We start from the raw sequence: 12,848 nt of genomic DNA, 5'->3' as shown, positions 1-12,848 counted from the left end.
CATGTCCTCTGATCCAGAGACTCTTCAGGCGTGTCCTCAGGGTGTCCTCAGGGTTAGTCATTAGATTGTCCACAGACAGCTCGTCTCTGTGTCCACTGTCCTCCTGTAGGACAGACAGACTGTCCCTCTACACCTCGTCCTCGTCTTTAAAGGACGTCCGTCTCAGATTCTCTCTGACTTTGACAAATTCTGGAGCTTTCAGGTTTTTCTCCTCCGTCTTCTGCTCTTTCTCCATCTGAGGACATGAGGACATGAGAACATGAGGACATGAGGACATGAAAACATGAGGACACAAGGACATGAGGACACAAGGACATGAGGACATGAAAACATGAGGACACAAGGACATGAGGACATGAAAACATGAGGACACAAGGACACAAGGACATGAGGACATGAGGAAATGAGGACACAAGGACATGAGGACATGAAAACATGAGGACACAAGGACATGAGGACACAAGGACATGAGGACATGAAAACATGAGGACACAAGGACACAAGGACATGAGGACATGAGGACATGAGGACATGAGGACATGAGGAAACAAGGACATGAGAACACGAGGACATGAGGACACAAGGACATAAGAACACAAGGACATGAGAACATGACATGAGAACACAAGGACATGAGGACACAAGGACATGAGGACACAAGGACATGAGAACATGACATGAGAACACAAGGACATGAGGACACAAGGACATGAGAACATGACATGAGAACACAAGGAAATGAGGACATGAGGACACAAGGACATGAGGACACAAGGACATGAGGACACAAGGCAAGGAGGACATGAGGACACGAGAACACGAGGACACAAGGACACAAGACAGGTGTGTGTGTGTGTGTGTGTCACCTCCTCTTCCAGCTTCCTGTGTCTCTTCAGTAGCTCCGCCTCCAGAGGTGAGATCTTCCTGTGTGCTTCCTCTTCCTGTTTCCTGTGTTTGATCAGCTGATCTCGTTTCCTGTTCTCAAGGACTCTCTGGAGCTCAGGTTTGACACACACACTGTCTCTGGACACACACACACACACACACACACACACACACACACACGCACACACACACACACACACACACACAGTTATCACTAACCAGTTTATAACTATCACTTAAACCAGTACCTCACTAATGAGGTTCAGACCTCATTAGGACCAGGTTTTGGTCTCTATGAGGTCTACTGGTCCTGACAGGGAAACAGTTTGTGTTTCATCCTGCAGAGGGCGCTGTGTTCTCATCAAACCATCATCTGTGTGTGTGTGTGTGTGTGTGTGTGTGTGTGTGTGTGTGTGTGTCTTCAAACCACACTTTAAGAAGTCTCTTTAAAAGTTCTCAAATGTCTTCAAATCTTACACTTCATGTCTTCACAAAGTCATTTATCCTCATTTAAACATGTCCTCAGATTGATGTCCCTGATGTCCCCAGTGTCCCTGATGTCCCCGATGTCCCTAATGTCCCCAGTGTCCCCGATGTCCCTAATGTCCCCAGTGTCCCCGATGTCCCTAATGTCCCCAGTGTCCCGATGTCCCTAATGTCCCCAGTGTCCCTGATGTCCCCAGTGTCCCTGATGTCCCTAATGTCCCCAGTGTCCCCGATGTCCCTAATGTCCCTGATGTCCCTAATGTCCCCAGTGTCCCTGATGTCCCCAGTGTCCCTGATGTCCCCAGTGTCCCCAGTGTCCCTCTGACCTGCAGCTGCTCATCAGCTCTTGGTGTAGGTCTCTGTGAGTCCTTGAAGCTCTGACTGGATTCACCAGTTTCTTGGGTTTGATGAGGTCTTCGTCCTCTGGCTGGAGGACATATCTGGACACTGTGGACGGTCTGTGGACGTCCTCAGTCCGATGCTGATGCATGTCTCCATACGCTGAGGCTGAAGACATGAGGACAGAGGTGAGAGGGGAACACTGTCTCCACTGGGGGGCGCTGCAACCACTTTACACATGATGACATCAGCATGAAGGTGGGCGTGTCCAGACCAGAACCAGAACCACATCTAAAGAACCAAACCTAAAGAACCAGAACCAGACTTTTCTGAGAACCTCAGACCCCCTTCAGAACCAGAACCACACATTCAGAACCAGAACCACATCTTTTAAACCAGATCCACACATTAACTCTAATCATAACCAGTTAATAACTATCACTAACTTTAACAACAACAACAGTTCAAATCTTAAATTAAACTTCTTCATTAGGACCAGGTTTAGGTCTCTATGAGGACGACATGTTTATGACAGAAAACACACACACACACACACACACACACACACACACACACACACTCTCTTACCAGACTTCACATCCATCTGATCCAGTTCTGATCTTGAAGATCCTCATGTGTTCTCGTCTGTGACTCGTTATGTTCTCTGTACGAGCACTGAGACTCCTCCCCCTCCCCCTCCCCCTCCCCCTCCCCCTCCTCCTCCCCCTCCCCCTCCTCCTCTTCATCCTCCTCCTCCTCCTCCTCATTTCCCACCATGCTTCACTTCACTTTGAGTTTTCTTTGAGCAACAGATTCAGCATTTCCCTGCTGAGGAGGGGGGAGACCCAGATCCCCAAGATCCTCAGAATCATGAGATCATCTGACCCATTAGAACATCTAATCCTGAGAACCTCAGACCATGAGAACCTCAGTTGTGGCTACAACAGCAGGTGTGATTCAGAGGGCAGTTTGTGATGATGCTTCGTTGACCTTTGACCTGACCTGACCTTCATGGCCTTCAATCAGTCGGTGTCCTCAGAGGGACGTGTCCTTAGAAGGACTGTGTCCTCAGAGGGACGTGTCCTCAGAGAGACGTGTCCTCAGAAGGACTGTGTCCTCAGAGGGACGTGTCCTCAGAGGGACTGTGTCCTCAGAAGGACGGTGTCCTCAGAGGGACGGTGTCCTCAGAGGGACGTGTCCTCAGAGGGACGGTGTTCTCAGAGGGACGTGTCCTCAGAGGGACGTGTCCTCAGAGGGACGTGTCCTCAGAAGGACGGCGTCCTCAGAGGGACGTGTCCTCAGAGGGACGTGTCCTCAGAGGGACGTTGTCCTCAGAGGGACGGTGTTCTCAGAGGGACGTGTCCTTAGAAGGACGGTGTCCTCAGAGGGACGTGTCCTCAGAGGGACGTGTCCTCAGAGGGATGTGTCCTCAGAAGGACGGCGTCCTCAGAGGGACGTGTCCTCAGAGGGACGTGTCCTCAGAAGGACGGTGTCCTCAGAGACAAACTTACCTCTGCTGTTTCCTCTGGTCACAGAGTCGTGTTCTTCTTCTTCTTCTTCTTCTTCTTCTTCTTCTTCATGGTCGACGTCGTACGACTTCTGTGAAGAAACAAAGTCACATGATCACGTCTTTGTTAACACACACACACACACAGTGACACAAAGTGTCCACAGGAGGCAGTAGAGAGCAGCAGCTCCCCTGAGTTCAAATGTGTTTTTCATGTTCTTTCTCACCACAGCCCCCCCCCCCTCCCCCTCTCCCCCTCTCCCTCCTGAATAACTGAATGATTGTGTGTTGTTGCTAAGAGACGATTCATCAGCTTCAACATGGTGACAAGACCTTCACTGTGTTCACTGAGGGGGGGGGGGGGGGGCTGTGAGGGGGGGGTCTGTGAGGGGGGGGGGGTCTGTGAGGAGGGGTCTATGAGGGGGGGGGGTCTTTGGTCTGTGGTGAATGAAGCTTTGTTTCTTTGATTCTGTGAGAAAGTTAAAGTTGAACATCTGACCTCTGCTGGAAAAACAGAGACATTACACAGAGACAGATAAAGAACAGAGAGAACATATAAACAGAACATATAAACAGAACATATAAACAACATATAAACAGAACATATAAAGAACATATAAAGAACATATAAAGAACATATAAACAGAACATATAAACAGAACACAGAGTAAATGGTGTCATGCTCATGCTGACAGACTCCGCCCCCTCCCTATGCCCCGCCCACCACCTGTTGCCTACTGATTTAAAAATAGAGAGATCACAGCTGTTGGTCTCCATGGAAACAAAGACAGACCATAATAGAGATGTTTCTCTGTGAAGACACACAAGGACAAAAGTGTCCTCTGCTGCCTCGTGTGGACACTTTGTGTCACTGCTGCTTCATCACTGAGTTACAATGTCTTCAGTGTTTGATCGACTGCAGTGACACAAAGTGACCACATGAGGCCGCAGAAGACCAGTGGACTTTGGTGTGAGCGAGTGAGTGGTTTACTAACGTTAGTGAGATAAAGACGTAGATAAAGACGCGATCACGTGACGTAGATAAAGACGCGATCACGTGACGTAGATAAAGACGTGAATACGTGACGTAGATAAAGACGCGATCACGTGACGTAGATTGAGACGTGATCACGTGACGTAGATTGAGACGTGAATACGTGACGTAGATAAAGACGTGAATACGTGACGTAGATAAAGACGCGATCACGTGACGTAGATAAAGACGTGATCACGTGACGTAGATTGAGACGTGATCACGTGACGTAGATAAAGACGCGATCACATGTGGATTGAGACGTGAATACGTGACGTAGATAGAGACGTGATCACGTGACGTAGATAAAGACGCGATCACGTGACGTAGATTGAGACGTGAATACGTGACGTAGATAGAGACGTGAATACGTGACGTAGATAAAGACGTGATCACGTGACGTAGATAAAGACGTGATCACGCGACGTAGATATAGACGTGATCACGTGACGTAGATAAAGACGCGATCACGTGACGTAGATTGAGACGTGATCACGTGACGTAGATAAAGACGTGATCACGTGACGTAGATAAAGACGTGATCACGTGACGTAGATAGAGACGCGATCACGTGATGTAGATAAAGACGCGATCACGTGACGTAGATTGAGACGTGATCACGTGACGTAGATAAAGACGTGATCACGTGACGTAGATAAAGACGTGATCACGTGACGTAGATAGAGACGTGAATACGTGACGTAGATAAAGACGCGTTCACGTGACGTAGATAAAGACGTGATCATGTGACGTAGATAAACTCTTGAACCTGAAACCAGAACCAGAACCTGTCTGACAGAACTGTGATGGGCCTCAGTGTGTCCGGCTGGTCCTGAGCAGCAGGGGGCGCTCACACACACACACACACACACACAAAGGTCTACACTCACCTTCTTTCCATAGACTCCTCCCATTTCTCTGTCCTCTCGTCTGTTTGTGGACGAGGTTCAGTCTGTGTGTGTGTGTGTGAGTGTGTGTGTCTGTCCCTGTGTGTGTGAGGGTGTGTGTCTGTGAGTGAGAGTGTGTGTGTGTGTGTGTGAGTGTGTGTGTCTGTCCCTGTGTGTGTCTGTGAGTGAGAGTGTGTGTGTGTGTGTGTCTGTCCCTGTGTGTCTCTGTCCTGTGGTGTCCGGCAGACTGACAGCCTGTCCCCTGGTGTGTGAGTGTGTGAGTGTGTGTGTGTGTGTGTGTGTGTAGCACCTGTTCTCTGACTCTGTGAGGAGTTAAATCCTCTGAGTGGATTAAAGTGATTGTAGGAGACAGAGAGCAGTGATGAGGACAGAGTGTCCACTGTCTGTCCTCAGACACCATCATGTCCATCAGTGAGGACACTGTCCTCTGTCCTTTTTGCAGTTTTATCATTCAAGGAGAACAAAACTGTTCAACATTGAACAGTCAAAAAGCCTTAACTAGTCAAACTAGCCTTAACTAGTCAAACTAACTTTAACTAGTCAAACTAGCCTTAACTAGTCAAACTAGCCTTAACTAGTCAAACTAGCCAAACTAACCTATAATAATCTACCATTAACCCTACCATAACCATGTCTAAATAACATTTACTTTTTAACACAAACTAACTCTAGTATCCTTAACTAGTTCATGACTAAATAAGACTATCACTTAACTAACCAGTCTGTAAACAGCTGTTTGATGATGTGAAAGAACGATGACGTCATTGATCGAGTTCATCAATCTACAGCTTTTTATTGAGCTTCAGTCACTGTGAGGTCACACTGTGAGGTCACACTGTGAGGTCACTGTGAGGTCACACTGTGGTCACTGTGAGGTCACACTGTGAGGTCACTGTAGGGTCACACTGTGAGGTCACACTGTGAGGTCACTGTAGGGTCACTGTGAGGTCGCACTGTGAGGTCACACTGTGAGGTCACTGTGAGGTCACACTGAGGTCACACTGTGGTCACTGTGAGGTCACTGTAAGGTCACAGTGAGGTCACTGTGAGGTCACTGTAAGGTCACTGTGAGGTCACACTGTGAGGTCACTGTGAGGTCACACTGTGAGGTCACTGTAAGGTCACAGTGAGGTCACTGTAGGGTCACTGTGAGGTCACACTGTGAGGTCACTGTGAGGTCGCACTGTGAGGTCACTGTGAGGTCACACTGTGAGGTCACTGTGAGGTCACACTGTGAGGTCACTGTGATGTCGTGATTATTTACACTATAAATAAAACATCAATATCACTCATGATGATCACACCAGGTCACATGATTCCACAAAACATGGGCGTGGTCTCTACTGCTCCGGAGTGGGCGTGGTCTCTACTGCTCCGGAGTGGGCGGGGTCTCCAGGTCTTCCTGGCTCGGCCCTGACATCTGCATGAAGAGCTCCCTCAGCTCTGTGATGTCATCATCCAGGGAGGGAAGGGGCGGAGCCGAGCGCTGCTCGCGCTCCTCGATGAAGTCCCACAGACGAACGTTGTTCATGAACTGAAACAAACACAAAGACGTCAACACTAAGCCCCTCCCACTGCCACTCAACAATATGGTGGGCGTGGCCTCTGACCCGCACGCCGCCCTCTCCGCTCAGCTGTTTCCGAGGCCGCTCTGGTTCTGCACGGGTTCCGTCTGGAAAAGCGTGAAGATACAAACACTTCCCTCCGAATGGACAGGAACCGCGACCCTGGTCGAAGTACTTACACGCCTTCTTACTGCGACACACAGGAAGTGACACGGTCAACATTTACATCATCTCTACCATTTCATTGGCTGAAAAACTCAAAGTGGGTGTGGCTACTGACACACGGAACTCACCTGACTCCGGATTTGAAGAGTTCGATGAGGTGATCCTTCTGGTCCTGGTCCTCGACCCAGTACATGGAAGGGATGACGAACTCTGAGATGACACGACACTCGGGACAAGACCTGAAACCACAGACACCAGAGACCTCAGAGACCACAGAGACCTCAGAGACCAGAGACCTCAGAGACCACAGAGACCTCAGAGACCAGAGACCTCAGAGACCTCAGAGACCACAGAGACTCCAGAGACTCCAGAGACCTCAGAGACCTCAGAGACCAGAGACCTCAGAGACCAGAGACCAGAGACCAGAGACCAGAGACCTCAGAGACCAGAGACCTCAGAGACCAGAGACCTCAGAGACCAGAGACCTCAGAGACCTCAGAGACCACAGAGACCTCAGAGACCTCAGAGACCAGAGACCTCAGAGACCAGAGACCAGAGATCTCAGAGACCAGAGACCTCAGAGACTCCAGAGACCTCAGACCTCAGAGACACAAGAGACCAGAGACCTCAGAGACTCCAGAGACCTCAGAGACCTCAGAGACCAGAGACCTCAGAGACCTCAGAGACCTCAGAGACCTCAGAGACCTCAGAGACACAAGAGACCTCAGACCTTTGTGGTCTTTCAGACCCTGATCCTTACTTGACAATGACGTTGCTGAAGTTCCTGGTGCAGCGCCACCTCCTGATGCAGGATAAGCAGAAGGTGTGGCAGCAGGACGACAAGATCCCGAACCTCCGCTCTGAAGGGTTGATCTTCTGCACCACCAGCTCCATACAGATGGAGCAAACCTGTGGAACCATGACAACAACTGTCACACACACCACGACTCAGTAAACACACCATGACTCAAACATGACTCAGCAGACTGACCTTATCCTGACTCAGCTGAGCTGCAAAGGCCTTCTCCATGTCTGCTTCAAAGAGCAGGAGACACATCTGAGACAGAGAGACAGGTTTAAACATGAGGACATTAGACACACACACAGAGACACACACATACAGAGAGACACACACACACAGACTCATACACACTCACACACACACTCACACACACGCACACACACACCTTCTCGTGCCTCCTCCTCTGCTCAGGGTCATGGGGGTGGAGCACCTGTCGCCTGCAGACATCACACAGGTCGCCATGGAGATACGTACAGTTGTCTCCATAGAAACACTGTCCTGCTGCAGCATACGGACACAGCTGGGGGAGGTCCTGGGAAGCCCCGCCCACTGGGGGAATAACTAGAGAGATAACACGTATTACATCATGATGATGTCATGACAGCTATGAGCCAATCAGAGGACACTTTGTCCAACCTTGGTCTTTGACTGAGGCGTCCAGACCCGTCCTGATGGCGTCCACATAAGACTGAGGAGCAGCGGCCGCGGCGTCTGACCACACACTGTCAGCTGGAGCGCCAAACTTCCTGTCTGCAGGCATCCCTGAGGTCAGAGGTCACAGGTTATACACATGTGTGTGAGTGTGTGTGTGTCTGTGTGTGTGTGCGTGTGTCTCACCCCTGTCTCTGAGGACCAGGTTCTTCTTCACTCCGCCTCTGATTGAAGCCCCACCCCCAGCTCCTCCTCCTTCACCTCCTGGATTCTCTGAAGCTCCTCCCCCACCTCCTCTGTTTGAAAGTTTGACATGGTCGTACCTGTACAGGAAGTGATGTCACTGTTCAGACAGAACACACCTGTCCAGTGTGTGTGTATCTGTGTGTATGTGTGTGTGTACGTATGTGTGTATGTGTGTGTGTATGTATGTGTGTGTGTGTATGTGTGTATGTATGTTTGTATGTGTGTACGTCTGTGTGTGTGTATGTATGTGTGTACGTATGTGTGTATGTATGTGTACCTGCAGCGTTCTCAATAAGCGCATATTGCTCTGTGTACATGTGTGTATGTATGTGCATGTGTGTATGTATGTGCATGTGTGTATGCGTGTGTGTCTGTGTGTATGGGACAGGACAAATGGATAATTTCTTAAAATTCAAAAATTCATTAAAATTATTCCTTAAGAGATTTCCAAATATTTTCAACAGATCCTTGTTCAGGACGATGAAGACTATTATGATGGTGAATTTCAAGTCATTCTGAGATACTTTTTGTTTTGAGACTAAACTCAGCTCACTGTCAAAGTGTATCAGGGTAAATGGATCATTCCTGAATGATCCATGTGTGTGTGTGTATGTGGAACTACACACACATACACACACACACCACAGATGAAATTTAGGTAGTAGCTAACCCTGGTGAGGCTGAGAGCTGTGCACTGTCCCTGTAAAATAAACACATAAATAAATGTGTGTGTGTGTGTGTGTGTGTGTGTGTGTGTGTGTGTGTGTGTGTGTGTACCTGCAGCGTTCTCCATAAGCACATGTTCCTCTCTGGTAGAACTTACAGATGGTTGAAGGTTTGCTGTTGTTCAGATCATGAGAAAACAAACAGCGACTTCCTTCTCTGCAAACACCATGGAGGAAGTACCTGAAACACACACACACACACCTGTCAGTCACACATCACCATGGCAACACCAGGTTTGTTTCCACATTAACCTCCTGATAGAAATAGATTTGATTTACAGGAACTTTAATGATCTATCTCTCACACACACACGCCCCCCCCCCCCCCCCACACACACACGCATACATACACACACACACGCATACATACACACACACACACACACACACACACACACACACACACTAACCTTAACCAGTTCATAACTAACCATAACCATAACCACAATCCAAACCTTCGTCCTAAACTAACCCAGTTCCTCACTAGTACCTCGTGAGGTTCTGCCTCATTAGGACCAGGTTCTGGTCTCCATGAGGACTCCTGGTCCTGACGAGGTCAGCGCTTGTAACAGAAATCGCGCGCGCACCACACACACCGCGCGCGCACACACGTAACTTGAACCCGCTCTTTGACCAGCGGGACACATTCACGCGCTAACAGCTAAAAACATTAGCACGATGCTAACGCGTTCTCAGAGATCTGAGTCAGAAACAACGCGAGACTCAAACACGGACAAAGCAGACGGACAGGTAACACGCACACACGCACACACTCTCTCACACTCACACACTCACACACTCTCTCTCTCACACACACACACACACACACACACTGACCTGCAGGTCACCTGCTTCGTGCTCATCTTCCTCGCGGAGCTTCAGCTAACAGCGACTGTCACTGCGGTGTTACGTTCAAACGGTTCCGACCGTGAACCAGAGCCACATCACTAAGGTTCCTATGAGCTCTGTGACGGCTCCACGAGCACAACAATGACCAGAGACACGTCATCATGACGTCATCATGAAGTCTTAGGTCATAAGACTACGATCGTTCACTGAGACGAACCAACATGGGTAACATTTAATAACACTTACAGGAAGTTAGTGAGAATACTTCCTGTTTTACACTTCTCACGCTCTCTCTTTCTCACACACACACACACACACCCTCTCGCTCTCACACACACACTCACACACCCTCACACACACACACACTCACACACCCTCACACACACACACACTCTCACACACACACCCTCTCACACACACACACACACACACATACACACACACAGTTTCCATGACGATGGTCCAAAGGTCACCAGTTGACAGCAGCAGCTCCAGGTGGGTGTGGTCACATGACCGTGTGTCTGACAGTGGCTACGACGTGATAGGCTGGATGTGAACATGTGATGTCATCTAATAGGTGGTAACCTGGCAACAGAGTGTAACAGAGTAACAGAGTAACAGAGAGAGAGAGAGAGGAACAGAAGAAGACGTGATGAGAACATGGAGAACGTGAAGAACGTGGAGAACGTGGAGAAGAGTGTGATCAGACTGAGTCACTGTCAGAAGAACATCTTCTGCTTCTCTGTCCCTGAGCTGTGTCCCAGCTGTGGAGAGGAGCTGAAGGGCAGCAGACTGCAGGAGGCGCCGGTGAGCCTCCCCTCACCCTTCACTGACGGACACAAGACCTCCTGCTGCCTGCTGATCGCACCTGCACAAGACAACCTCCACAGGTCAGTCTGAACCAGGTCTGAACCAGGTCTGAACCAGGTCTGAACCAGGTCTGAACCAGGTCTGAACCAGGTCTGAACCAGGTCTGAACCAGGTCTAGTTTGAACAGTGTGTAATTGCTGTTGTTGTTTGTCCTCAGAGACTTTGATGGAACGTCAGATCTTCACACCGGCATCTCCAACACTAAAGGTAAAGGTCAGAGGTCAGAGGTCAGAGGTCACAGTCTTTCCCTGTCACCATGTTAAACACACTCACTGTGTGTGTGTGTGCAGGTGTTGTGTATAACTACACTCAGAGTGGAGTACGTAGAGAAGCCAGTGGGTGGCAGCACTGTGTCAGTGTTCCTCTGGTCAGACCTGACATGTTCCACCTCATGGATCAGTGGGACCAGTATCTGGACCGCTTCTCTGAAGGACCGATGTGGGACCCTGTCTGGCACAGGTAAACTCAGGTTAACTCAGGTTAACTCAGGTTAACTCAGGTAAACTCAGGTTAACTCAGGTAAACTCAGGTTAACTCAGGTAAACTCAGGTTATCTCAGGTTAACTCAGGTTAACTCAGGTTAACTCAGGTTAACTCAGGTTATCTCAGGTTAACTCAGGTAAACTCAGGTTATCTCAGGTTAACTCAGGTTAACTCAGGTTAACTCAGGTTAACTCAAGTAAACTCAGGTTAACTCAGGTAAACTCAGGTAAACTCAGGTTAACTCAGGTAAACTCAGGTTAACTCAGGTTAACTCAGGTAAACTCAGGTAAACTCAGGTTAACTCAGGTAAACTCAGGTTTACTCAGGTAAACTCAGGTAAACTCAGGTTAACTCAGGTAAACTCAGGTTAACACAGGTAAACTCAGGTAAACTCAGGTTAACACAGGTAAACTCAGGTAAACTCAGGTTAACTCAGGTGAACGCAGGTGAATGCAGGTTAACTCAGGTTAACACAGGTAAACTCAGGTTAACTCAGGTTATCTCAGGTAAACTCAGGTAAACTCAGGTTATCTCAGGTAAACTCAGGTTAACTCACACCTGTCTGTCTCTCTCTGTCCAGGTTTGATGAGGACGACCATAACTGCTTCAGTTTTTGTCTGAACTTTATTAACAGTGTCCTCGCGGTCGAGGGGCGGAGCTCTGTCAGCAGAGACGCCTTCACTCACAGCTTCATCCTGCCGAGGATGAGGAGGGTGTCCAAGTTCACCACGCTGTACCACATCATCCACAGACAGCACTGCTATGTGGAGGACAGACAGGAGGACAGACAGGAGGACAGACAGGAGGACAGACAGGAGGACAGACAATAGAGACAGGGGTTCAGGAGGAGAACTTTGAACTGTAGAGGGCAGCACTGCATCTCCTAAAGTACAACCCGCCCTGGAAGAAGAAGACAGACAGGAGGACAGACAGGTGTGTGTGTGTGTGTGTGTGTGTGTGTGTGTCATATATGGAGTGTTTCCTGTGTTGTTGTCATGTGACTGTGGATCAGTGGGTGGAGATGATCCCAGCTCCTGTAATCTACACACATCTATACACTCTGTGAATGAGTGAATGAGTGATTGTGTGAATGAGTGATTGAGTGAATGAGTGATTGTGTGAATGAGTGAATGAGTGATTGTCCAGACGAGTAAATACAAATAAACATGAACAGTGTTTATGTGAAGTTTATGTGTGATTCACTTTCATTATGACATGAACCAAACCAGTTTATTCACACATTCACACACTCACACACTCACACATTCACACATTCACACACTCACACATTAACACACTCACACACTCACACATTAACACATTCACACACTCAC

General features: G+C 48.7%; 3 protein-coding genes across 4 annotated transcripts; 1 reads left to right on the top strand and 2 right to left on the bottom strand.

The window, feature by feature from the left end:
• Nucleotides 1-127: 127 nt before the first annotated feature.
• On the bottom strand, nt 128-5,164 carry LOC310942694 (protein FAM107B-like; the record flags this gene model as incomplete). Its single annotated transcript, XM_083908111.1, has 5 exons — nt 128-235; nt 867-1,023; nt 1,698-1,878; nt 3,222-3,309; nt 5,141-5,164. 5 exons carry the CDS (start codon nt 5,162-5,164, stop codon nt 128-130), a joined length of 558 nt encoding a protein of 185 aa, XP_083764237.1.
• Nucleotides 5,165-5,974: 810 nt separating this feature from the next.
• Nucleotides 5,975-10,175, bottom strand: mkrn2 (makorin, ring finger protein, 2; the record flags this gene model as incomplete). Of its 2 annotated transcripts, none has more annotated exons than XM_083907597.1 (10): nt 5,975-6,692; nt 6,769-6,913; nt 7,017-7,127; nt 7,649-7,797; nt 7,880-7,945; nt 8,076-8,251; nt 8,327-8,452; nt 8,528-8,664; nt 9,365-9,493; nt 10,150-10,175. In XM_083907597.1, the coding sequence occupies 10 exons, from the start codon at nt 10,173-10,175 to the stop codon at nt 6,525-6,527; spliced, it is 1,233 nt and encodes a 410-aa protein (XP_083763723.1). In that variant the 3' UTR covers nt 5,975-6,524. The 2 variants fall into 2 exon arrangements, with proteins under 2 accessions (XP_083763723.1, XP_083763722.1); XM_083907596.1 differs by lacking the exon at nt 10,150-10,175 and adding an exon at nt 9,803-9,886.
• A 5-nt stretch (nt 10,176-10,180) lies between these two features.
• LOC310942259 (MKRN2 opposite strand protein-like) lies at nt 10,181-12,626 on the top strand. The gene is made up of 6 exons (XM_083907607.1): nt 10,181-10,386; nt 10,608-10,656; nt 10,739-11,051; nt 11,189-11,238; nt 11,322-11,490; nt 12,095-12,626. The coding sequence occupies exons 3-6, from the start codon at nt 10,822-10,824 to the stop codon at nt 12,342-12,344; spliced, it is 699 nt and encodes a 232-aa protein (XP_083763733.1). The 5' UTR covers nt 10,181-10,386; nt 10,608-10,656; nt 10,739-10,821; the 3' UTR covers nt 12,345-12,626.
• The last annotated feature ends 222 nt before the right edge of the window (nt 12,627-12,848 follow it).

This window comes from Microchirus variegatus (genome assembly GCF_963457635.1).
Source record: "Microchirus variegatus genome assembly, chromosome: 21".
NCBI classification, from domain to species: domain Eukaryota; kingdom Metazoa; phylum Chordata; class Actinopteri; order Pleuronectiformes; family Soleidae; genus Microchirus; species Microchirus variegatus.
Note: the sequence above shows the minus strand (reverse complement) of the source record. Positions and strands in the feature narration are given on the sequence as shown.